Consider the following 26,065-nt stretch of genomic DNA (forward strand, 5'->3'; position numbering starts at 1 on the left):
ATGACTGTTGTCATCACAGGGGGAAGTTCGGACCCAGAGGCGCACATACAGGAAGAGATGCAGACTCATCGACAAGCCAAGAGGGAGCCCGGAGCGACCTCCCGCTCAGCCTCAGAAGGAGCCAGCCCTGCCGACACCTGGGCCTGGACGATCCTGGGGGCCCGTGAGGAAACAGTGCCTGTTGTGTAACCGCCCAGACTGGGGCGCTTGGTGCCAGCCCTAGCAGGGCCGCCCGTGTTTCCTCGCTCACTGACAGCGTCTCACGGTTGCTAGGGTGAGCTGGAGATGCGACGACGAGGATACATGTTTCCTATCCTTTAGGCTTCGGGATGGGGCGGGGGGACATAGTTACTTAAAAAAAAACATTTGGGTGCAGTGTGGCTGGTGTTCCATTGCCTTGTTTTTCTGGAAATACATTTTCAGCTTTTATTTTAAGTTGGTGGCAAAACACTGACTTCTGCCAAGAAGGAATCACTCTCTGCAGAACGGGGCGAGGGGCTGTTGGGCCTCCCTCAAGCCTCCTGCCCCCTGGCCTACTCCCCGTCCATCTGGCCACCCCTTCCTGCGCCCACAGAGTCCTGGGGAAGGAGAATCAGGGCCTGCGCAGCTCGGTCCGCCCCACCCGCCTGCCTCCAGCAGCCCAGTGATCCCCAGTTTCCCAAGAGAAGTCCAGCTCCCGAGGTGGCAACACCCTGGCCCAGCTCCTGCGTCGGCCACGGCCACGCTGGCCTCCCGCCCGCCCAGGCCTCGGCTTGCGGTTCCTCCTGCCGGAATCTCTTCCCTCCGTGCAGCCCGGTCAGCCTGCCTCCCTCCCTCCACGTCTTGTTTATTCTTGAGCGCTTTCCTCAAGGACCCACCTCAGGGCGAATCTCTCCACATTCACAGCGCTAACGCCACCGATGTCTGTCTTCCCATGGGAGGCGTCATTTCTCACTTACTTGGCCATCGATACCGCTGAGCTCTCTGCAGCACGTCTGTATCCGGTCACTGCACCGCCCTCGGCGCTCGGCGCAGGCGGGCTCAGGGACCACTGGTTGACAGAATCGGCGAATGAACGAGGGAGGGTCCGCGCTGACCGTTAGACTTTCCAGCCTGGGAGGCAAGCTGTAATGTTTGAAAATAGTAAAGCATTGGTGACTATGGGCAGTGTCAGCACCAATTTGAGTATTACTGTGAACACAAGCTTCGCAAAGTTGTTTATTGTTCAGTAACTCTTCTTACCGGTGAAAGTTAATTTCTTCCTCCCACACTGGTTATCTATTTCCCGGATGTTTACTGAACAGTCTATTCACTACAAAAGTCTCTCATCCACAGTTGGAGAATTTTAAGTAAGTCTGAATTTCACTTTTTAAAATAGTCAGACAAGTTACCATGACAAGTTACTGGATCTCACTGTTAGGCTAGGGATTTTCTAGGCCTTTCTAACTTAGTTTAAATTAGTTGAATGAGTGAAGGACTGTAGGGCAAAGGTGTGCCTGCTCCATAATTGATCTACCAGGTGTTTGTTGGCCTGTGCTGGGGTAGAGGGCTATGAGTCTAGAGGCCGGGCCCTGGTGGGGCTGCTGACCTACACGGGCACATAAATGCACACAAATGTTACCGCAGCCAGATAAGGGCTCGCAGAGGAACGTGCAAATGCTGTCACCTTCACGGCAGACGGAAAGCCGAGACTTGCACAGTGACCCAGCTCGCCCCGATTCAGTAGGTATCACGATTGGAGAAGGAAATACACTGAATAGGACCAGACTGTCTGCCCCTTTAGCAAAACCAATAACTAGCTATTCATCCGTCCCGACCTTTTAGGAGAGCAAGCTGAGGCTGCCAGCTCCCATGAGAAAATCACTGCTGCTCCTTGTCCTGTCCTGGGGCCCCTACCCCTTCCTCCGGGGCCGGGCCTTTCCCCGGGGTTTAATGATTGCTTCACTCCACGCTTGGTCTTTTGGCACTGAGCTCCCTAAGGGCGGGGGACTAATATTCCCGCAATCGCCTGACTTGTCGGCGATCCTCCTTGATTTCTGTTGAAAACACAACATAACTAATTTCCTGTTTAGATATTTAAGAATTTGGAGTGAATGGGGAAGCCAGAATCTTAAGATACAGATTCAGTCTTTCAATTAGGTTTGGGCAGTATATCCCGCACCTATCTAAGCAGCAGGGAAATCGGGAGGAAATAAAAACGTTAACCCATTCATGGCGAGTGCTCTTCTGGCTGCAAGCACACGCTTTAATAGCCGCCTCGATTCTGACCTATTTGGGTAAAATGGCTCAGGTGAGTCAGAATGTCTTCTCAGTGGCATTCAGTCGGAGGCCAGGAGGAAGTGAGAGTCAGACATCAGGAAGAGGGTCCTGTGCAGGGGCCAGGAGTGTGCTCAAGAGCTGATGTGTAGGAACTTTTCTTTTTTAAAAAACAGGAGCAACACCTTCTCAGTTCATTTCAAATGACCTCAAACATTGCTTCGCCTGGAGTTGCTCAGTGATTACAGCTCTGAGAGGAGCTCCATGTGGATTGGTCACCCTGGAAAGATTTAAAATTCTTCCTTTCTACTAATTTATACATTCCAGCAGCTGATACGTATTTTGGTGGGAAGGTAGGGAATTGGGAGAAATGCAGGCCAATGAGAGGGAACAGAATTTCCTGGGTGGAACTTCTGGGGAAACTCTTTAAAAAGGGCCATATCCCCTTTTGCCCTTCTCCCTTCCCTGACAGGATTCTAGAAGCTGAGCCTTTACCTTGCAATCACCTGGCAACCAGCGTGGGGGACAAAAGCCACACGCAAAGGATCGCTAAACAGAAGCTAGAAGGAGCCGGATGGCCCCCAGCCGCCCTCACACACCTGAACCATCCATCCTCTGACTCCTCGTGTGGGGCACAGAAGCCAAAGCCACCGTGGCGCGCTGAGCCAGTCTGTCCAGTGTGACGTTACCCTCGGCCAAGTGAGATGCTAATGGTCCCACTGCGACACGGGGTGCTTCTTCCAGATGGGAAGATGGACTTGGTGCTTAATAGGATGCGCGGGAGGGCTGCCGAGTCAAAACTCACGGATGCACTTCGCCAGGAAGGAAACTGGTTGGAAGAGAATCTAGTTCTTGCTCTTTCATTTCCACAAAGTCCAGGGACCGGTCACCCGTGTCGGGGCAGGAGACCCAGGGCCTACAGCACTGACAGGGGCTCCGTTTACTTACTGTTGAGAGGGACATGGCCCAGGCCCAGCTCTCCCACTGCTGCTCAGGTAGCTACTGTGCTTCCTGTGGCTGTACCTCTGCAGCACCTACAGTACTTTTGTTAGGTTTAATTCTTTATTTTTATGTTTTATTGATTCAGGGAGAGGAAGAGAGGGATAGAAACATCAATAAGAGAGACTCATTGATTGACTGCCTCCTGCACGTCTTCTCCTGGGGATCGAGCCTGCAACCCGGGCGTGTGCCCTGACCGGGAATCGAACCATGAGCTCCTGTTTCATGTGTCAACACTCAACCACTGAGCCACACCGGTCAGGCTATTAGGTTTAATTCTTCAAGGTGCCTTTACACAGCTTTCCACGTGTGAAATGGTTAGGGATGAAAGCCTGTTCTCACAAGTGTGAGAGATGAAAGATTTGCTGTAAATGCCAGCACTTTGAGAAAATTCTGGATAATATTATAGAAAAGTCTTGGAAATTCTAGATCTACTCAATTCTCAGTGAATTGTATCTTTTTTTTTTTTAATTTTCCTTCTGCTCAGTCATTGTCTGCTCAGAAAATCCAAACTAATTGAAATCTGAGCCCAGTTGTAAATTAGGAAACTTGTTTGCTAAGAAAAAAATAATAATCATGTGCCTCACAGGTGAGCTTAGGTTTTGGACCAGACGCACACATACATAGCACATGTGGAGTCCATAAGCTGGTCCAAGGTGCCACGCACATTTAGAGTCATCTTTGTCGTCGGTGTGACAAATGCCAGGCCGACAGTATTTCTTAGAGGATTGGCTTATGTTATCTTTCAAATACCCTAGCAATGGAAGTATTGGCAAAACAGGGTTTTAAAAAATTACTAATGTATTTGTCTGAGCTTTCTTCTTTCAATAAAAGCACTGATATGCATTCTAAATGTCCTTTCATAGAACCTATTAGAGATGATGCTTACACACCGTGGTTTAGGATTTAAAAGGGAGGTTACAACAGTGCTTCAGTGAGGGTGTGATCCGCAGACCCACACCCCGGCTCAGATCAGTCACCATAACCTGCAGCTGCTCAGTTTGAAAGGCCTTGTGTTACTGCGGAGTCTCAGTTCACTTTACCTGAGAGATCCAGGGTGGTGGCCAAGCTGGACTCAGGAGCTCCAGCAATGTATCTGGCACCCCACCTCTCTCTCTTCACTTGGTTGTACTTTCTTCCATTTTTACTTAACTTTCACCTGGGCCACACTGACACCCTAAGAGTTGGAAGTCCGTTTTTAAGCTCCCCAAGAGTTAAAAAAATAAAATGATACAGAATCTAGTCCCACTGGGGGACTGAGAATGACTGTTGAAACCAGTCACTGCGGAGGAGAGATTTGCCTACTCACTGGCCATGTCCGGGTCAGACGCCTGAACCTAGAGCTGGGGTTCCAGTCAGCTCACCAGCTGCATGGACCAATGATGGGAACAAGCATTGGCTCTGTTCCTGGAAGAAGGGGAAAGAATGTTGGGTAAAGTTAAGTATAACTGTTCTAGGCTCAACGAGCACTTTGTGGCCACAACGCCTTTCATTGAACTGTTTTATTATTTTTCTCTATTCCTTATTAAATTGTAAATGCCTTGAATTATGCTAAATTATGTCTTTAATTTTCCGAGGAACACGATTATTTGTTATGGCCACCTCTTCCCTCCTGACTCTCTGCTTTGGACAGTGACTAGTATTCAGCTGGCGCTCATCGAATGATATTTGAATGGATGATAGTACGATAATGGCAAGAACTGCTGCACTTTATTACTGCAAGTGACAGGGAGATGAGTGTCGGCGAAAGGCTTGCTACTTTCAGTGCATACCAATTCCTGGTTCCCTTCAAGGCAGACGGAGTATCTTCCATGTGATCTGAAATTATCTAACATTTGTAAGTTACAGGGTTCCTTTATAGCTTGTGGGCAGTTAACATCCCCCCAACATGGGTCAAAATTAAATACACCCATTTTTGCACTTAATGACAAAACAAAAATAGACAAGAACAAGAAATACAACTATTAATATTAGGAAATAACATGACATATTTTATTTTTTGAGGTTTTTAAAATTGTGGTTAAAAAATGAGGTAGAATTGACCATCATAACCTTTTTAAGAGCACAGCACAGCCGTGTTGACTGTGCGGACAGTACTGTGCAGCAGGTCTCTAGAACTTCCCGTCTTGCAGAACTGAAACTATGCTCATTGCATAGCAGCCCTCCCTCCCGCACCACCCCAGCTTGTCCCCCTCGAGCCCAGCAAGCACCCTTCTACTTTCTGTTTCTAAGGGTCTGACTAGTTAGCACCTCAGGTAAGAGGAATCGCTTCCACATACTTGCCTTTGTGTGGCTGGTTTGTTTCACGTAGGGGTCACTGATGTCCATGTCCTCTGGGTTTGTCCACGTTGTCGCATGTGGCAGGATTGCTCGCTCTCTCTTCAAGGCTGAATAATACTCCACTGCGTGCATAGGCCACGTTCCCTTTATCCATTTTTTTAAAATTAAATCTTCATTGTTCAGATTATTGCATTTGTTCCTCTTTTTTCCCCCCCATAACTCCCCTCCTCCCAGTTCCCGCCCCACCCTCCGCCCTCACTCCCCACCCACTGTCCTCATCCATAGGTGCACGGTTTTTGTCCAGTCTCTTCCCGCATCTCCCACACCCCTTTCCCCCCCCAAGAATAGTCAGTCCATTCCCTTTCTATGTCCCTGATTCTATTATGATCACCAGATTATTTATTCACTTGATTCTTAGATTCACTTGTTGATAGATGCATGTTTGTTGTTCATAATTTGTATCTTTACCTTTTTCTTCTTCTTCCTCTTCTTAAAGGATACCTTTCAGCATTTCATATAATACTGGTTTGGTGGTGATGAACTCCTTTAGCTTTTCCTTATCTGTGAAGCTCTTTTTCTGACCTTCAGTTCTGAATGATAGCTTTGCTGGATAAAGTAATCTTGGTTGTAGGTTCTTGGTATTCATCACTTTGAATATTTCTTGCCACTCCCTCCTGGCCTGTAAAATTTCTGTTGAGAAATCAGCTGACAGTCGTATGGGTATTCCCTTGTAGGTAACTGAGTTACTTTCTCTTGCCGCTTTTAAGATTCTCTCTTTGTCTTTTGCTCTTGGCATTTTAATTATGATGTGTCTTGGTGTGGTCCTCTTTGGATTCCTTTTGTTTGGGGTTCTCTGCGCTTCCTGGACCTGTAAGTCTATTTCTTTCACCAGGTGGGGGAAGTTTTCTGTCATTATTTCTTCAAATAGGTTTTCAATATCTTGCTCTCTCTCATCTTCTGGCACCCCTATAATTCTGATGTTGTTACGCTTGAAGCTGTCCCAGAGGCTCCTTACACTATTTTCGTATTCTTTTTTTATTTTGCTTTTCCAGTTGGGTGTTTTTTGCTTCTTCGCATTTCAAATCTTTGACTTGATTCTTGCCCTCCTCTGGTCTGCTGTTGGGTGTCTGTATAATATTCTTTATTTCAGTCAGTGTATGCTTAATTTCTAGTTGGTTCTTTATCACAACATCGAGGGTCTCATTAGATTTCTTGAGGATCTCACTACATTTATCGGCGGTCTCACCAGTCTTTTCGAGGGCCTTACTAAGTTTATCGGCAGTTTCTAGAAAATTATTGAAAGACCTTAAAATTGCGGTTTTTAGCTCTATATCCTCCATTTCTGTCATGTTTCTTTGTCTCCGCATTTTTTATGCTTTCTTGGTGCACCCCCTAGTGGTCTTTGTGCGCAGTCTTGTTGTAGTTAAGCCTTGATTGTTGTCGGCAATACTGGGGGTGATTTGACCTCCAGGCTAACTGGCTATCCCCTTTATCCATTGATGGGCATGTATTTGCTTCCACGTCTTGGCGATGGGGAATGATGCTGCGTTAACACCAGCGTGCCAGTCTCTTCAGACCCGTCTCCAGTTCTCTAGGGTGGGCGCGCTGCAGTGGGTGCTGAGGGAGGTGGCCCTTTCCGAGGAAGCGCTGTCTTGTTTTCAGAGCATTGCAGCGTTTTACGTCCCCCAGTGCGGACGGGGCTTCAGTGTCTCCACATCCTCGCCAGCGCCTGTTCTTCCTGCTTTTTGTTTTGTTTTGTTTGGGTTTTTTTTGATGGAGGCCATTCCTAAGGGGTATGAGGCAATATCTCATTATGGCTTTGATTTGTTGAAAATGTACTGAAATGGTTTTCTGAAAGGAGTTGCCATGTTCACCTAAAATGTCACTGTGATGAACATAATAGGTGTGGGGACCTGCCACCAGTACTGACCTCGTCCTGGCTGCCATCCAAGCTACAGGTGAAGTTTTAGGGACTTCTTACTGTGAGTTAAATGCTCTCCAATAGGCTCTATATTTACTGTGTGGTTTATTGGTGAGATGATTGGTCAGCTTTTGCTAATAATTATCTAGGCTTCTGAACGTGGAATTCAGCACTTTTACAAAATCCTGTTAAGACAATATAATCTCATGCCCTGTATTGCAGAGTTACACTTGCCTGAGTAAATGCAAATGCAATAAATAAGCCAGAATGGAAACAATGCAGTAATCACTGTAGCACTCGGATCCAGGCCATGCTAGTCCGAGCTTGCTTTCCTGACTCATTGTAGTTTGCTGTCCCTTCTCTTTACAGGCCCCGGTCTCTCCCACGTGAGAAAAAGGACGTCGGCGCTCTTCTTGCCCCAACGGACGTGAGCTCTTTACTCTTGGACCTCATCGCACTCGGCACCCCCCGGACCCCCCTGGGTGTCTGTGCACATCTGTTCTTGCCCTCCTGGCTCTGCTGGAGATGCACATTGAGCAGCAAAGCTACTCGCTCTGTGCAGTGTCAGTGTTGAGCCCCACACGGTCCCTGACGCAGTGATGTCTGACTCAGCCGTGTGGGTCTGGGCTGAAATTCCATCATGAACTTCTTTCCTGAAAATCCGCATAATTTTGTGTATCTCCTTGAAACTTAAAGGAGTTGCTGGTGAGCTTCTCCGTGGAAGGACTTGTTTTGTTTGAAGTCCAAGGGGGCCACACAGGCCAGTCAGAGTTGGTTCTTAAGCAGAGGAAACCCCCGGAAGGAAGCACATGACGTGGGTGTGGATGAAATACAGGGTAAGCGATGCAGGCCTGAGCCTTGGCCGAAGAACACCGGGCCGTAGACATACACTCTCGTTTCTAATAGTGATTTTTCACTTCTTGTTGTAAAAATGAAAATCACAACAGAGCAGAGCTGTGGCCGTGCTCGATACGTTGTCACGTGCTGTGGAAACGCGTCTTCAAGGACTAGCAACAGCGGGACATACATACGAACAGCTGGCACCTCAACCGTGTTCTTTCTTGATGCGGCCAATGGGGTCAGCGCCACTGGGCAGAGGAGGAAACTTGGGTCACGAGGTCGCCCAGCTCCTCCAGGTAGAGTTCTGTCTTGGACGCGGGGCTCTGGTGCCACCTCCTTCGCTGTGCCCACACCGGCCTCTCTGGAGGAGAATCTGGACTTCACCGAAACCAGGAGGGTCCCGAACTCCAGCCACGCTCTGGGGGCACACTTTCATTCCTGCTGAATATATTCCACCAGAAAGATGCTTGTCTCTTCTGGCCCGTGTCCCCGGCCCTCTGCTTGCTCGCGTGTGCACACACGCACACACACACACACACACATTCACACTCTCACACTCACAGCCTAGAGAACAGGAACAGGGTGTGGAGTCCCTGTCTGCTCCAACCTCACATTCCCACAGAGCCAGCCAGGGTTCCATGCTTTGTGGGGGCAGTGTGTGTGTGTGTGTGTGTGTGTGTGTGTGTGTGTGCGCGCGCCAGAAATCTCCCTCCATCAGAGCAGGGATGGGCAGCTGCCACAGGCCACCTCAGCAATTCCCACGATGCCCGGGAGCTGCAGGGTCTCGGGGCCCTTGGCCGCGGCTTTCCTGCCCTGGGAAAGCTCACTAGCTCTGGTTCCAGGCCTGCCAGCCGGTAAATATTTACGAGAGGAAGTGGTGACTGCGTTTATTCACTGAGTATCTGCTCTGTTCCACACACTGTTAATAATCATGGTTACGGTTTCCTGGGCACTCGCCTTTGTGGGAACTGACTCTCATTAATACCACAGTGACTCCAGGCGTGGTGACTGTACAGGTGAGACAGGCAGGTGGCCCAGGATCTTGCTCAGGTTTATACAGAGGGTGAATGACGAACCCCGGCCTGTTTCCCTGCAGAGCCACCGGCCTTAGGCAAGAACCTGGGGCCAGATACTCTCACACCAGGTGTGAGGGGTTGAATTGTGGGCCCCCCTCCCCCGAAAAGATATGTTGCAGCCCTGGCCCCCAGTACCTCCGAGTAAGACCTTATTTGGAAATGGGGTCATTGCACGTGTAATTAATTAAGGTAAAATGAGGTCCGATGGAAGCAGGTAGACCCCTTAATCCAATATGGCTGGTGTTCTTACAAGAAGGAGAGCGCAGCTGTGTGACGACGAGGCAGAGACTGCAGTGATGTGGCCACAAGCCAAGGACTGCCCGAGGCTACAGGAGCTGGGAGAGACCGGGAAGCTCCCGCCCACAGGTTTCCCAGGAAGCACAGCCCTGCGACACCTGCCTGGGCTCAGCCTCTGGCCCCGGAACCGGGAAACGGTACATTTCTGTTGTTTCAAGCCACCAAGTTTATGACACGTAGTTACCGCAGCCCTGGGAACGCATGCGCCAGGCGGTGCAGTGTTTAGTGGAGGCACAAAGGGAGCTCCGAGGAGTCTCTGTTCTACAGGAAGACAGCCGGGAAGCCCGGACAAGGAGGAAGGAAAGCTTGCAGCTTTTGCGCCTAGTCCTCCAGAGTGAGGAGGTGGGTGGGGGCGCTGGGAAGGTACAAGCCCTGGCCAGGGCAGGGGCGTCTGCGTGGCCTGGGAGAGCCCGACGCCCCTGGGTGAAGCCCTGGTGGGGGGAGAGACCAGTGGGGTGACTCTGGGGGTCGGTGGGCCGTGGGGACCGTGGCCTGCCTGGCGGCGGCCTGGGAATACAAGCCAGGATTCTTGGGCGACTCCGAGTGAGTGGGTATGGACAAGGCCAGGTGCTCCCCCAGTTACCTCCAGGCTGAGCCAGCCCGCAGTCCCGGCCTGTACCCGGGGCCCCTCGCACAGCGCGCTGCATTCACTTCTCAGAGTTTACGCTGAAAACGTTCACCAAATTATAACTGCATGGGAAGGAAATAGCACTCTGAATTCTAGAATAAAATTTTTAACTTTGTGAAGGACCCTTCAGGGTTATTGATCAAACAGTGAGTGCGATAGTAAGAAACAAGAGTTAAGCTCAGCCTGTCCTGGACGGAGCCCAGCAGAGATCTTTATGAGAGCCAGGGCTCCATGAAGAGCCGTGTTGAAGAGGAACACCGAGGGGAGGCGTGCCCTACGGGTTATGGAGATCTGCGCAGAGCCATGTGCAGTAAGAGGCAGGAGGGCACGGACTGGGAGCGGGACACACGGGAACTTCCTGCCCCATAAAGATGACTACAAATCAAATCACTGGGAGGATGTGCCCTGTGGGAATTCGGAAACCGCCTCCCTCCCGCATTCCGAGGAGGGCGGGGGGAGGGAGCACTCTCCAGGGGAAAACTAAAAGGTCAGTGGGAGCCTGGCCAGTGTGGCTCAGTGGATAGAGCGTCGGCCTGTGGACTGAAGGGTCCCAGGTTCTGTTTCGGTCAGAGGCACATGCCCAGGCTGTGGGCTTGATCCCCAGTGTGGAGTGTGTGGGAGGCAGCCAATCAATGATTCTGTCATCATTGATGTATGTATCTCTCTCCCTCTCTGAGATCATTAAAAATATATTTAAAAATAAATAAAATAAAATTTATATTTAAAAATAATTAAAAAATAAAAAGTCAATGGGAGAAAATGAAGGAGAATGTTTTTCTGAAATTGGGGAAGAAAATACTTCTAAAATTGAATGTTAAGAACACAAAACTCTAGCCCTAGCTGGTTTGGCTCAGTGGATAGAGCGTTGGGGTGGAGACTGGAGGGTCCCAGGTTCGATTCCGGCCGAGGGCATGTACCTTGGTTGCAGGCACATCCCCAGTAGGGGGTGTGCAGGAGGCAGCTGATTGATGCTTCTCTGTCATCGATGTTTCTAACTCTCTGTCCCTCTCCCTTCCTCTCTGTAAAAAAATCAATAAAATATATTTAAAAACAAAAAACAAACACAAAACTCTAAGGGGAAAACCCCAAATAACTTTGAGTAGAAAGAGCAAATTCAACAGCGTGGACAAAATTAGTTTAGCTAACAGAGAACATATTTGCAATGTCTAAAACTGACGGGATTAACAGCCAGGAAACTAGCAAACAGCAAGAAAACCCCAACAAAAATAGGCAAAGCAAAGGAATAATTTCCAAATAAGGAACTCCGAAAGGCCAGCAGAGTGGAGACACTCAGACATGCTAGAGATCAGAGGAATGCAGAGTAAACAGTAATGAAGTGCTAGGTACTCGTGTCACCACTAAGTGCGGTGGGGGGCGGCGATGGGCACCCCCTGCCCGCCTGGGGGTGCGGTGCGGCAGCCATGCTGGTTCTTTTCCGTCGATATATATGTATTTGAACTCCTCAATGAGGTGACCAGACCCCTCGGTTTGCCTGGGACCGTCTTGGTTACGCCTCTTGTCCTCTCATGCCCTGAACTGTCCTCGCTTGGATGATAAGTTACATGGCAACCTTCCCAGAATCAACGAATTCACTCATGGTTGTTTGTCCCACAGAAGTGCTCAGGTCCACAGGACGTGTACGCAGTATTCGTGGCATCGGTGGAGGGAGCCTGAATGTCCAGCGTCGGAGGGAGGACAGTTGAGACGTGTGGACACAGACAAGAAGGACTCAGGTGCCAGGGCAGGGATTAGTGCCCCCATAACCCCCACAACATTGCGAATAAGACATAAGAAAGCAGTGCCGAGAGGGGGGAGAATCAGAGGGAGATGCCCGACCTTTTCTCCTTCATGTACATTAAAAGGATGTGTACACACACAATGCACACTTTGCAGAAAATACACATAAATAGAGGTACTCATTAAACAGGATGATGAGGAAACAGAAATGGAAAGAAAAAGGAGTAATTACAATGAAATTCCCCCACTGCTGCATCTGGGCCAGTACCGTTAAGAACTTGCCACTGTGGGAGCCGCAGAGGAAACCACACCAACGGGGTAGCAACCTCGACGGAGCACTGCCCTGGGCCAGATGCCCCAGCAGACCAGGGAGGGAGGGCACGCGTCTTCAAGGAGCCGTAACCACGGTCCTGCCTTAAATGAAGCCTTTTACTAATGAAAAATTCCCTCTCGGCCCTGGCCGGTGTGGCTCAGCGGATAGAGCGTCGGCCTGCGGACTGAAGGGTCCCGGGTTCGATTCCGGTCAAGGGCACATGCCGGGGTTGCGGGCTCGATCCCCAGTTGGGGGCGTGCAGGCGGCAGCCGATCAATGATTCTTTCTCATCGTTGATGTTTCTCTCTCCCTCTCCCTTCCTCTCTGAAATCAATAAAAACATATTTTTTTAAAAAAAGATGCTTTAACATAAAATTCCCTTTCAATACGTGGGCCGAGTAAGTCTAGTCTTACATGTTCTGAGAGTAGCTACAGTATTTGAGAGGACGGAGCCCAGCTTGTTACTTAGGGGAAGCTTGTTTCCTGAGTAGCGTTTGACAAGGGAAACGATTGTCGTTGCTGAAGACGGGTGTCCCCGGTGGAGAAAGTGAGAGAAGTCGGAGGGACGGCGAGGTGCTCCGAGGGCAGGAGGTGGGAGGGAAGAGGCCGGCCTGGAGGCACAGACAGCAGGCCCCCCTCAGATGTTACAGGCACTGAGACATATAGACCGGAAGCCTTACTGGTTGAGGGGACCTTGAGGTCTCTAATGGGAAGAAATCTTCATTTGTTTCAGGAGACAGAATGAGCAGGACATTTATGGCGCCGGAAGGATCCTTGGGGTGGGGGTGGGGGGTCGTTGTCAGCTGGCGTGGAACAGCCTGGGGGAGAGAGATTAGAGGCACCTGAGGCGGTTTGAAAGCGTCTAATAAATAATGCCCCCCTCCCCCTCTGGGCTCTGAACAACACAGGAAACCCTGCGGGCTGATTGTCGATCAGGCCGTGTGCAGCCTAGATCTGTGGGCCAGGGGGCATCCTGGAGCTGAACCGCAGAGCTAGAGAGACCTGCCACCTCGTGTGGTGGGGGGGGGGGAACGGGGGGGGGGATGTGGAGGGGGGGCAGGCCTGTGATTCCTGGGCTCCCAGATGGCCAGGCCCTAGGATGTGTGTGGTTTGAAGGGCCACAGCGTCCTCTTGGCCGGTAGGCTGGCTCCCGAGAGAAAGCGAGGTAGGGCCCGGCTCCGGTGGCCAGGTTATCCCTCCGAACACACCAGTCAGATCACATGAGACCTTCTCCACGGAGGGGACAGAAGGGCCGTGTGCCCTACGGCCCTCAGAAGCAAGGACATGGCCTGTCTTCCGCGCGGAAGCTGTGTCCCCCTCCGAGATGGGGCCTTCTCGGTGGTAAATTCTGGAAGGCGGGGGCCTGGCATTGGGATAAAGGGGAGAGGACAGATGACATCGGAATTTTGAGCTTCAGGAAATTCACAACACCCGGTTTGTCCGCGTTCCTATCTGTTTCATCCCCCTGGCCACCCAGCCCACGCCCTCACGTGGAGGAGAGAGAGGATGGCAAACCCCGCTCTGAGGCTTAAAAGAGCCCCTGACTGGGTGGGCAGTTTTGCTTTTTCTGGCGTAAAAATAATTTCAAAGTGAAAGCAAGTCTTAGGAAACGCAGGCCTCGTGTCCTGTGTCCTCAGGTGGTCAGGTGTCCTTACAAGAAGGCAGCCTGGAATGTCAGCGACTGGGTCTGACGCACACACGGTGTTCAAGGTCACCTCTGTGGACTTGCAGGGTTCGCAGGAGAGGCCAGTGACAGGCTGTGGACGTTGTTGGTCCAGATGCAAAACCCAACTTGCTGGCGAGGAGCCGTGTGGAGACCTGCGGAGCTACTCTGTGTTGTTGAGCGAGTGTAGAAAGGGCAAGTGAGGAGCCGGGCAGACAGTTGGAGAATTGTCACTCTTGATAAGTCAAGGACTTACACAAAAGGGGTCCCCTTGTCCACACGTCCCCTCGTTTGTGGTGGACACAACCCTGAGCGATTGGCCAGGCTCCCCACCCCCCCACCCCCCGCCCTCCGGCAGCCCAGAACATAAACTGGCAGCCCAGAACATTAACGGCTTCATCAAGTCAGTTTTTGACAATCCAAAAAAAAGAGGAAAGAAAGGAAAAGAAAGATGATGGTTTTAATTTTATTTTTATTTTAAAATATATTTTTATTGATTTCAGAGAGGAAGGGAGAGGGAGAGAGAAACATCAATGATGAGAATCATTGATCCGCTGCCTCCTGCACGCCCCCTACTGGGGATCGAGCCTGCAACCCAGCACCTTTGACCGATGCTCTAACCACTGAGCAAAGCCATCTAGGGCAAAGATGATGGTTTTTAAATGTTTATTGTTTATATTTTGCAACTAAACAGCTAGTTAATAAACCTAATGTACTGGGAGACTGTTTGTTTCACATACGTGGATTTTTTTCCATATGGAACATCAAGATTAAGCCCTGCTCAGAGGAGACACAGCGACTTTAGGAGGAGCGCTAGGCGGGTTGGATTGCTTTGTTTCTTTCTTTATATTTTTTTATTAAAAAACATAAAGAAAACATGATAAAATATCACCCTTTGTTAAATCTGGATAGAGGGTACATAGTTGTCTATTGAATTATTTTCCGAAGATTTACCACATTTTATAGTTTTAGAAAGATCACAAAAGAACACGCTCTCTGATGGTGTGGAGCAGCCAGAAAGGCCTCATTTTCTGAGGAAACTACCACATGATCACGTGGCCATGCCCCGGCGCCGGGCTCCTGCGGGATCACACCGGGCGGGCTCTGGCTACACGACCCCCGTCAGCGGGGCTTGAGCCTTGATCTGCTCTGAGTAAGTTTCTGCTCTTCGCTGTCCAGCATGGCGTCTCCCTGCGGCCTGGTGTGCGCTGCACCTCACACCCTCGCTCCTATCTGCCGTGCCCGCAGAGGGCCAATCAGACCTGTTAGAGCCCCACCTAGGACTGAATTAAAAGCTTTAAGAGAAACCGAGGAGATCTACACAGTGGAGTTCCCATTTTTAACAACATTTTCGATGGTGGTTTGCGCAGCTGGGATGTCGGTTAGTAACAAGCTCCCCAAGTTAGCGATCCGGCAGACGCAGGGTGGTGAGCGGGGAAGAGCGCGAACCCGGGACTGGCTGGCACTGACTAGCAGCGCTCCTTGTTTCTTTATCAACACATTTCCTGGCGCATCCGCGAGGCCCCAGGCGCTGCTTCAGCTGCTGAGGACATAGCAGTGGACTAGACAGACAGGAGCCGCATTGCCGGGGGGGGGGGGGGGGGGGGGGGGTGGCGGGCTAGCAGGTTTGGCTTAGTGGATAGAGCGTTGGCCTGCGGACTGAGCAGTCCTGGGTTCGATTCTGGTCAAGGGCCCATGCCCCGGTTGCGGACTCGATCCCCAGTAGGGGGCATGCGGGAGGCAGCCGATCCACGATTCTCTCTCATCATTGATGTTTCTATCTCCCTCTCCCTTCCTCTCTGAAATCAATAAAATTAAAAACAAAACAAAACCACAAAACATTGGCGGGGGTTTGGGAGTGAGACACAATCTGAGACCCTGAAATGGCCTGTTGGACGGATGCACAGGGAAAGAGAGGAATTTCAGGCCGACTTCTAGGCTGGGGACTAAGTAACAGGCCAGTGGTTACTAGCCGTCTGGGGAGGCCTCCTGTGCCTTCCCGGGGCGCCTGCCCCCGCCCTCCAGTCACTGCGCTGTTTGTTAGCAGAGGCTTGGCGGGGCCACAGTTTTAGAAAAACCGAGAATCCGTGAGACACCGAGTCACAGCTGCGGCTTGAGAGAGAGGTCAAGATGACCTCTGGGACCTGGGATCAGATCAGGTGACTTAGGAAGAGAATGTGCATAGATAAGGGCCCTGGGGTGGGAGTGGGGGTAAGGTGGGGGGGACCTCAAAAAAGGAAGCAGGAGGAGGGGGAAGAGGAGAAAACAGAAACCCTATGTGTCCAAGGTGGCTTAGGCGAGCGGGAGCGGTAAGAGGAGGCAGAGAAGTTTGGCCTCTGGATTTGGCAAGATGGCGGTCACGGGCAATCTTGAGAAATTGGGGCGTCGGAGGGTGGACAATTAATTTATTCTCTGTGGGGCTGTTTCCTCCCGATGAGGGTATCAAAATAGATGGTGTGTAGGGTCCCACCCGTGACCTCCTCCCACCACATGGAAAACTTTAAGTTAGAAATTTTTTTCAAAAAAATACCCCCATAAAATGATCAAGAATAAAAGAAGCTGTGCTATTTGGGAATTTATTAGTCTAACAAGTTTTGCGGTCATCAGTACCCTTTTACATAAAAATGATTATGGTTATTTATGCAAATTATTTAAAAACCAAGGAAGCAATTAAGATAGAATACCTAGTGGCCAGAATTTTTCTTAGCAGACCCAAATTATATAAGGTGTACCATCAAAATAGCAGGAGGCAGCTAATCAATGATTCTCTCTCATCACTGATGTTTCTATCTCTCCCTCTCCCTTTATCTCTGAAATCAATAAAAATATATATTTTTAAAAATAGCACCTAGAGCAGTGGTTCTCAACCTTGGCTGCACATTAGAATCACCTGGAACTCTTTTTAAAATCCTGATTTCTGGGCCTCATCCTCCTTTGTTACTCATGTTGTGGCCTCACCACATAACAAAGAAACAGAATTTCCGGAAGATGAGGCCCAGAAATCAGGATTTCCCAGGTGATTCTAATGTGCAGCCAAGGTTGAGAACCACTGACCTAGAGGCTCCTTCTCATTCACTGTCCTGTGACGACTCCAGGCAGAGTGGCCACCTGAGTCCTTCCCACCCCGTGCTCCCTCACCCACACTGCAAGGCTGCCCACCCCCGAGGTCACAGGGAACTGTTACATCGTGCCAGGGATTTGCACATTGAGCTCACGGAGCTTTATAAGATCACGTGAAATGCGTAGCTCCCTTTAATGGTCATCTCTGCCCATGTCAAGCTTACCCGATGCTACATTTGAAATAGGTTATAAAATATTTCAGGCCACAGAGAGGCACAAAGGGTGCTCTGAAGGGCACGGCGGGCCACCATTCCATTTAAAACACCGTCACTGCAGCCGGTGCCTCCTGCACCCCCCTGCGGCCTCATGCTCCATGCCTCGTCACTGCCCGAAATTCTCACCAAAGGTTATCGAGTCCTGAAAAATACCCCAAATCCTTACTGTGCCAAGGGCTCCCTATAGTCTACTTAGGTTCTTTTGAAGTGACTGAGTCTAGAGCTTGTCACGCTATTTGTGAACTTTCCTTTAGGGTGAGATTAACCTGGCGCGGGGAGGAGATAGGCAGAGGCGACCTGATAGGAAGCCTGCAGCAGGGAAGGGGCTGTCCTGTGACCGTGCTGTCCTTGCCCCGGGTCTGAAGGTGCCTTGAGGGCTCCCTGCCTCGCTTCAGTGTCACCTGCCTGAAGAACTCCCAGCACTTCCCTCCGGGCTTGTGTGTGGACACGATTTCCCTCCTCTGGCTGAAGAGTCCTTCAAGGTCAGAAGTCGGAAGGAGAGCAAGAAGGGTGACCGAGACTCCTGGCTCCAGGCTTCCTCACGTCCTTCCTTGGCACTGATGATAAAAAATGAACAGGGCCACGACTGACAAGCGCAGGGGGATAATGTCGCCAACGAAAGGTGGAGAGAGGCCACACCCTAAGTCAGGGGTTCTCAAATGTTGGTGTATGTCAAACTCACCTGAGACTTGTTAAAGAGGTTGGTCCCAGGGTTTGCCTGAGACTTACTGACCCCCAGTTCCTAAGGGGGAGCGACTCTAATGCACCAAAGTTTCAGAACCGCCACCACCACCGCAGCAGTTCTCACAGAGTCCCTGGAGTTGTCTTCTGTGTGTGTTGGGGGGTGGGGGTGGGAGACGAGTGGCTGTGGGGGTTGGAGTGGGAGGGCATAGGTTCTAAAGTCATGTGAAAATAAATTACCACTGGAAAATCACCTGACATCACTCACAAGATCTATATATGCAAAAGGCTAATATGCTAAGTGCCTGACCATCCGATCGGTTGCTCTGATGCACACTGACCACCAGGGGACAGACGCTCAACGCAGGAGCTGCCGAGCTGCAGTGACTTGGCAGCAGCGGTTCGCGGATGATGCACCCTGAAAGCAGAGAGGAGGGAGCCCGATTTCTTGCGGGGCCGTGCGAGTCTGCCTTATGTTGTTGCTGGGGCACTGTGGCCCTGGATCTGGTTTATTGTACTTGCATTTGTGTCCCACACCCTGTACAGCACCTTTGCAGAGCGCCCTCTCACACTCTGGGACCCCCTTGGGGGACGTTGGAGAGCTGGTTTCGGCCTGATCCCTGCAGGCTAGGCCAGGGGACCCCCCCCTGCCAGAGGGACCCCTTTTACTCAGCAGATGCCGGGGAGGGACCATAGGAGATGGGCTCCAGGGCGTGTCCGGCCGGTCCCACCCCACCAGCCATTTTCTTTTCTTTTTTTTAAATATATTTTATTGATTTTTTACAGAGAGGAAGGGAGAGAGAGAGTCAGAAACATCGACGAGAGAGAAACATCGATCAGCCGCCTCCCGAACATCTCCCACTGGGGATCTGACCGCAACCAAAGCACATGCCCCTGACCGGAATCGAACCCGGGACCCCTCAGTCCGCAGGCCGACGCTCTGTCCACTGAGCCAAACCGGTTTCGGCACCACCAGACATTTTCTAATTAGTTTCCTTTCAATGTGCACGAATCCGTGCACCGGCTCACTAGTACAGTATAAATGTTTTTTTTCTTGGGAGGGGGCTGTGTAGGAATCTCAATATAATGTGTAATGCTTACATGATGTATACTATATGGGGAATGCATATGCAAAACAGGATTCTACACCAAGCATGTCAAACTCAAAGGCTAACACGGGCCAAATAAACAGGGTTTACGTTGATGTGGCCACAAGAAAACAAAAGCTTCAATTTTCATAGAAACGTAGATTTATTTTGATAGAGACATGCTGAATACAAAGGGCTGAAATAAATGAGTGATTGTTAACATAAAATAATAGAACATTTTAATAAAAGTAATATTTTTTTCTTGAACATTCACTTACCAGACACTGAATAACTGCACAAATTAATAAGCGTAACGCAAATAAACCTATTTTTCTTGTTCTCCGAAAGTGAAATATTTCCTGGTGCGCACACCAGTCAGTCCAAGACTAATGATGTGGCCATCGGCTGCGAAAATTTTCCCTGCTAGTGTCAGTGGGGAGAAATGGTGCGCCTGCGGGTAAGGCGCGTAAGGGACATGAATGCAACACGATTATAGTCATCAGTCATCAGCGAACATTGTAGTTCGTTATTAATAACTATGTATAACAGGATATTGTAAAAATTAAGATACAAAATTTTTATTAAAACGTTTCTTACTTACTGTTATATTGTCTGGGCCACAAAAACATTTGTTGTGGGCCACATGCTGCCCGAAGGCCGAGAGTTTGACATGCTTGCTCTACACTATGTTAACTTATGTGGGAAAAGTATCCCTCTAAGTCAAACTTGAGTAAGTTAAAGGCTCCCGCTCTGTGACCCAGTGACAGGAGAACAAGATCATCTCCATTTTACACTTAAGAGGGGGAGCTTGGTCAGTTAAGAGACTTGCCCAAGGTGACGGGCTTGTGAGTGCTGGGATTGGATCTTCACTGCGTTTTCCAGCATTTCCCTGAAGGGTAAATAAAGTTCAGGGCCTGGGATCCCAAACATCTAGTTTGGAAGATAATACCCTGAGATAAAAGCGTGGGTGGTGTGCTATCAGCAGAGTGCAACCCAAAATGACTAACAAGGCTCGAGGCCATGATATGAGGTGGAGACAGTGTCCCATCTGAACCGTAATTAATTACCAAGGTTACTTAAATAGCTTTGTTTCCTTCCCACAGCAGTTACCTTTACATCTTCATTTCAATAATTTTTTTCTTTTTTTAAAAATATATTTTATTGATTTTTCACAGAGAGGAAGGGAGAGAGATAGAGAGTTAGAAACATCGATGAGAGAGAAACATCGATCAGCTGCCTCCTGCACACTCCCTACTGGGGATGTGCCCGCAACCAAGGTACATGCCCTTGACCGGAATCGAACCTGGGACCCTTGAGTCCTCAGGCTGACGCTCTATCCACTGAGCCAAACCGGTTAGGGCATCATTTCAATAATTTTTAATAAAAAAGAAAGTCAGTCTTTCAGAGGGAACAGACTTGCCCAAATAGAGGGGGGGAAATCTCGGGAAAGGCCTCCTTCTGCACCTGGAAATCTGAAACACTCTGGACCTGCAGTGGGAGAGGGTCCCCGGCGCCCACTGACAAGGGTGCCCGGGAAGCGGTCTGCCCCTGCGACAGGCTAGGCGTCAACCCGGAGGGGCTGTGCTAGGCTCGCTGCAGGCCTGATCGCGCCCAGTCCCGCACGCCTGTGTCGGAGGCTGCTGCTAACGACTCCGTTCTGTGAATTGGGAGTTTGGTGCTTTGCCCAAAGTCACTGGTTACTCTGTACAGGGACAGATTTGAGTGCCTACTATCCGTGCTAGGCACTTTTCTAGGCATCTTACATGAATTAACTCCTTTAATCCTTATACCCACCCCATGAAATAGGTGCCATCATTATGCCATTTTAGTAACTGGCTGGGTTCACACTGGGTGGGTTCATACAGGTGAGCCCAGGAAAGGAATTCAGAAGCTCTGGCCTCAACCCTTAGTCTACATCACAATCACCTGAAAGGCCTGAAGACAGTGCTGGGCTAGGTTTGGGGGAATGCCCGCGAATTTCCATTTCTGCAAGTTCCCCGGGGATGTGATGCTCCTAGCCTGGGCAGCTGGCTTTGAGAAGCACTTAATCACTGCGCTACAAACCCTACCGGCCGCCAAAGTATACGTGTTTGTAAAAAAATTCTGAGAACTATTTGCAAAAAATTAATAAATGATTCCTAGCCCTAGCCGGTTTGGCTCAGTGGTTAGAGTGCCTGGGCCTGTGGACTGAGGGGTCAGGGCGCCATGCCCGGGTTGCGGGCTCAGTCCCCAGTAATGGGCGTGCAGGAGGCATCTGATCCATGATTCTCTCTCTCATCATTGATGTTTCCATCTCTCCCTTCCTCTCTGAAGTCAATAAAAATGCATGTTAGAAATAATGCTTCCTAGAATTTCTCCCTGTGGAGGCTTTCCCCGCAGCTCCGTGCTGGTCAGGCAAGTCAAACGAGATCACAACATGTCCTTCCGGCCAAATCCTGCAGCCAGGCCTCCTGCAGCCAGGCCCCCTGCACCCAGCCCTCCTGCAGCCCAGGCCTCCTGCACCCAGCCCTCCTGCACCCAGCTCTCCTGCACCCAAGCCCCCTGCACCCAGGCCCTCTGCACCCAGCCCTCCTGCACCCAGGCCCTCCTGCACCCAGGCCTCCTGCACCCGGGCCCCCTGCACCCGGGACCCCTGCACCCAGGCCCTCTGCACCCAGGCCCCCTGCACCCAGCCCTCCTGCACCCAGCCCTCCTGCACCCAGGCCCTCTGCACCCAGCTCTCCTGCACCCAGGCGCCCTGCACCCAGGCCTCCTGCACCCAGGCCTCCAGCACCCAGGCCCTCTGCACCCAGGCCTCCTGCACCCGGGCCCCCTGCACCCGGGCCTCCAGCACCCAGGCCCTCTGCACCCAGGCCTCCAGCACCCAGGTCCTCTGCACCCAGGCCTCCTGGACCCAGGCCCTCTGCACCCAGGCCTCCTGGACCCAGGCCCTCTGCACCCAGCCCTCCTGCACCCAGGCCCCCTGCACCCAGGCCCCCTGCAGCCCGGGCCTCCTGCACCCAGGTCCCCTGCAGCCCGGGCCTCCTGCACCCAGGCCTCCTGCACCCAGCCCTCCTGCAGCCAGGCCTCTTGCAACCAGGCTGCCCGCCACGTGCGCGAGACAGGGCGGCCAGGCACAGGCCTCCCCAGGCGCGGGCTCCCGCCTCGCTCGGGCGCCAGGATGCCGACACAGCCTGACCACGGGCAGCCCGGCACGCGCGGCGGCCGCCCCCAGTTTACTGACGGTCTCCCGACTTCGCTCTGCCCGCCGCGGCGCAGGCGGTCCCGCCCCGTCCAGCTCAGCCAGAAGTGGCTCCGGCCCCGGCCCCGGCCCCGGCCCGGTTCTCCAAGGGCAAAGGGGCAGCGGAGGGAAGGGTCCTCCGGGGAGAGGGGCGGCGGAGCGGGGCGGGCGGGGCGCCCCGGGCGCGGGCGGAGGCGCGGCCATCTTGCGGGCGCACCTCGCAGGTCGGCGGGCGGGGCGGTTGGGGGCGCGGCCCCAGGACCCGCCCCTCCAGGGACTCTCGGCGGCGCGGGCGGCGCGCACTCAGCCGACGCACCGACGCGGAGCGCACCGTCCACAGCCCCGGTGAGCCGGCGGAGGGTCGGGGCGTCCGGGAGTCGGGGGGTCGCGCCGCGCACTCGGCGGGGGGACAGTGGCCGGGCTCGGCGACCGGGGCGGCGGGCGAAGGGGCGGCGGGCGGAGGGGCGGGCCGCGCTCCAGCCCGGGTCGGGGTCCCCGGGGGGAGCCGGGCTCGGGTCCCGGGGTCCCGGCGTGCGCGGCCGGTCGGGTCCACCCCGCCCCGCAGAGCTCGGCTCTTTTTTGGGCCCAAATTCTCGGTAGGTGAAGCCGAACCTGCCGGTGGGGCCGCGCCGGCTGCCCGCGACCCTCCTCCTCCCTCGTCCCCTCGGGGCCCCCGAAGCGCCCGCGGAGCCCGGGCAGGGCCCCCTCGCCGGCCGGCCGGGCGGGGACGGGTGTTGGAAAGTGTTGCTCGGAGGCTCGACGGTTGCGGTTTCCCCGCGGGGCCAACGGTTGCTTCACGAAGTGAAACTCGCCGGCTCCTGGCTTCCTGGGAGCGGCGGCCGCTCACCGCCGGCCCCGCCCGCCCGCCCGCCCGGCCCCGACCTCCCGCCGGCTCCGCGCCCTCCGCGCCCCGGCCCCGACCCCCGCCCGGTGCCCACTCGCCCGCCCGGCCCGGCCCCGACCCCCGCCCGGTCCGCCCGCCCGGCCCGCCGTAGCCGCAGGTTGGGCGGTGACTCACCCCGCGCCGCCCGCCCGCCCGGCCGGTTCTCAAGCCGCAGCGCGCGGGGCGGACGCCGAGCGCTAACGCCTGTGTCTCCAGGTCCCGCCGCCGTGTCCGCCGCCGCCGCGCCGCTTCCCGAGGATCGCGGAGACCCTCCCGGAACCGAAAATGCCGAAGCCGGTGAGTAGCCGGCTCCCCGCGGGGCACCGGGCCCGGCGCCGGGGCTCCTGGCGGCTCGGGGTCGGCGGGGGGAAGGGCAGGCGCGGGGAGCCGCTCCCCGGCCACTGGGTGGTGGTTTTGTAAACTCGGGGGAACCCCGGGCGCCTTTGCTTTTGCGGCCCCCGCCCCCCGGGCTGCCGCGGTTTCGGACTTTTAGGTAAACTAGGGCCCCCGTGACCCTGCTGCCGTCTGTTTAAAACTCGGATTCGAGTGCAGCTTGTTTCCTACAAAGTTGTCGGAATCGCAGGGAGAGAGAGCCCGTGGTGGCTTCCGAGGACGCGCACCCACCCCGGTCCCCGCAGGTGTCCGGGCAAATGCACCGCGACCTGGCCCTGGCGCTCCCCGGGGCCCAGCGGAGGAGGCCGCCCGCGTGGAGGGCTGGCCCTGCACCCCCGGTCCCCGGGAATTTGCTGGTGCAGCAGGATTCCTGTCTGGGACGCAGGGCTAGCCCCGCACTGAGCTGCAGATAAGGAGGCCTCTATCGGGCTCCCTCGGGCCCAGCACCCCGGCCGCACCCTGCAAACGCCAGCTGATGGCAGCGCTGCTGTGCGCGCACCCCTGTCCCCCGGAGCTGGGGGTGCCGCCATCTCGGGCGGCTGGCTGGCTGGCCAGGCCTGGGGCTGCTCCAGCTTTCACTTAAGTTGTGGGGACGACGCAGGTTCTTTGTGCTGCGCGTTTCTTAGAAAGTTGCATGTATTCCACCTGCTTTTCACACGGTGAACTGGTGACTCGACGTGGACAGTTTTTTAGTTGACTTTTAAAATCGTGGTGGAGAAAATATCTGGATTCATCAAAAATGGAAAGAAAAGATACCTAGGGGATTCACTTCTAGTTTTGCAAACAAGCTCTGTGGGCAGTGCTTCTGTGCTTTTTCTACTGTTAAACGCTAGATTTTCTAAAAGGAGTTTTTAATGAAGTCTATGTTTCGGTTAGGTTAAACAAGTTACCATGTTAATATGCTAATAGATTCAGAAGCCAGTATAGTTTTTGCCTAAATTACGTCATCAAGATGATTCATTCATGGTGCAGGAAATTCTCTTCCTACACAAAATTCTTCATTTCAAACATGGAAGGGGCACGTGACATCCAGGCTTTTCAGTGCCTGTGACATGAAACTGACCGAAACACAGTCCTTTTTCTGGGAACAGCCCTGAGCCTGAAGGCAACTGGCAGAGCAGTGGGCAGGAGCTTACCTACCTCCCGCAGGTATTTTGCTAAAAGAAAAGATGCAGAGCTCAGCTTGTAAGATATCCCTCAGGAAAAAAGTCAGTAAACCAGTTTCCAGTCACTACTTTTCCTTCTCTTTTCTCATAAGGAATTGTAATTTATGTTTCTGTTTTTATTGTAGTAAAATATACATATCACCTTCCCTAACCACTAACTCCCCTTTCCTGGCTAGGGACCTCATAGAATAGAATCACAGTATTTGTCCTCCGGTGTCTGACTCATTTCGCTCAGCACAAAGTCCTGCAGGTCCTTGGTGTTGTAGCATGTGTCAGAATGCCCTTCCTTTTCAAGGTTCTTTCCTATGGCAGGTACATTGTAATTTCATTTTGCTTTCAAAGTCTTTTATGATGGATCAGAAATTTAGAATATGTTCTGACAAAGTGAGGATAGTAAGTTGTTAAGGATTGATAGTAGCCATCACTTGGTGTGTTAGGATCCGGATAACCAGAATCACGTTTTGAAAGACTATTTTACACTAGAGGCCCAGTGCACGACATTCGTGCACTGGGGGTGGGGGTCCCCTGGCCCAGCCTGTGCCCTCCCACAGTCCGGGACCCCTTGGGGGATGTCTAACTGCCGGCTTAGGCCCGCTCCCTAAGCTGACAGTAGGACATCCCCCGAGGGGTCCTTAGCGCTGCTGTGGAAGCAGGAGAGGCTCCCTCCACTGCTGCTGTGCTTGCCAGCCATGAGTCTGGCTTCTGGCTGAGCAGTGCTCCCCCTGTGGGAGCACACTGACCACCAGGGGGCAGCTCCTGTGTTGAGAGTCTGCCCCCTGGTGGTCAGTGCTTGTCATAGCAACTGGTTGTTCTGCTGTTTGGTCAATTTGCATATTAGGGTTTTATTGGATAGGATAGGATAATATGTACAATTGTAATTTCAAAACAGAGTTGGGAGATCTCCTTTAGGTGAGCCACTTGGGAAATTCCTACCTGCCCCCTTTTCTGTGGGGATGGCTTCTTGGAGATTTTGCCTCATAAAACACACCCACACGGAAGGCTGAGAAGAGCTGAGGGGCTTGCACACGTTTGGACATGGTCCTTCTACACTGCCTAGTGTTTGTTGTTGGCCTTTGGCCCTCTCGGTAGGTGTGAAAGGGGGAGCATCCCCAACAAGTTCTATAGATGTGCTCTTCAGAAAGTTATTCTTTCTTTTAGGTTGATCTTATTATAGAGGGGGAGGGAGGGAGAGAGAGAGAAAGAGAAAACATCCATGGGAGAGAGAAACATTTGGTTGCCTCTTGCACGTGCTCCAACTGGGGATCAAACCCTCAACCGGGGCCTGTGCCCAGACCCTGCCACCTCCAACC

At 52.4% G+C, this 26,065-nt stretch overlaps 1 protein-coding gene and 1 long non-coding RNA gene across 5 annotated transcripts in view; both read left to right on the plus strand.

The window, feature by feature from the left end:
- LOC132236737 (uncharacterized) overlaps window positions 1-11,054 on the plus strand; it is a 29,481-nt gene extending 18,427 nt beyond the window's left edge. For 3 of the 4 annotated variants that reach the window (XR_009453348.1, XR_009453346.1, XR_009453349.1), the window contains 3 exons: window positions 20-274; window positions 2,708-5,071; window positions 7,805-11,054. This is a non-coding gene — a long non-coding RNA (uncharacterized LOC132236737). The remainder of the gene's footprint in view (window positions 1-19; window positions 275-2,707; window positions 5,072-7,804) is intronic. The other variant, XR_009453347.1, reaches the window with a different exon arrangement.
- Window positions 11,055-22,238: 11,184 nt separating this feature from the next.
- EZR (ezrin) overlaps window positions 22,239-26,065 on the plus strand; it is a 42,497-nt gene continuing 38,670 nt past the window's right edge. The window contains exons 1-2 of the mRNA XM_059699935.1: window positions 22,239-22,658; window positions 23,413-23,493. Coding sequence (XP_059555918.1) covers window positions 22,254-22,658; window positions 23,413-23,493 — 486 coding nt within the window. The 5' untranslated portion in view covers window positions 22,239-22,253. The remainder of the gene's footprint in view (window positions 22,659-23,412; window positions 23,494-26,065) is intronic.

Source organism: Myotis daubentonii, chromosome 6, assembly GCF_963259705.1.
Source record: "Myotis daubentonii chromosome 6, mMyoDau2.1, whole genome shotgun sequence".
Taxonomy (NCBI): domain Eukaryota; kingdom Metazoa; phylum Chordata; class Mammalia; order Chiroptera; family Vespertilionidae; genus Myotis; species Myotis daubentonii.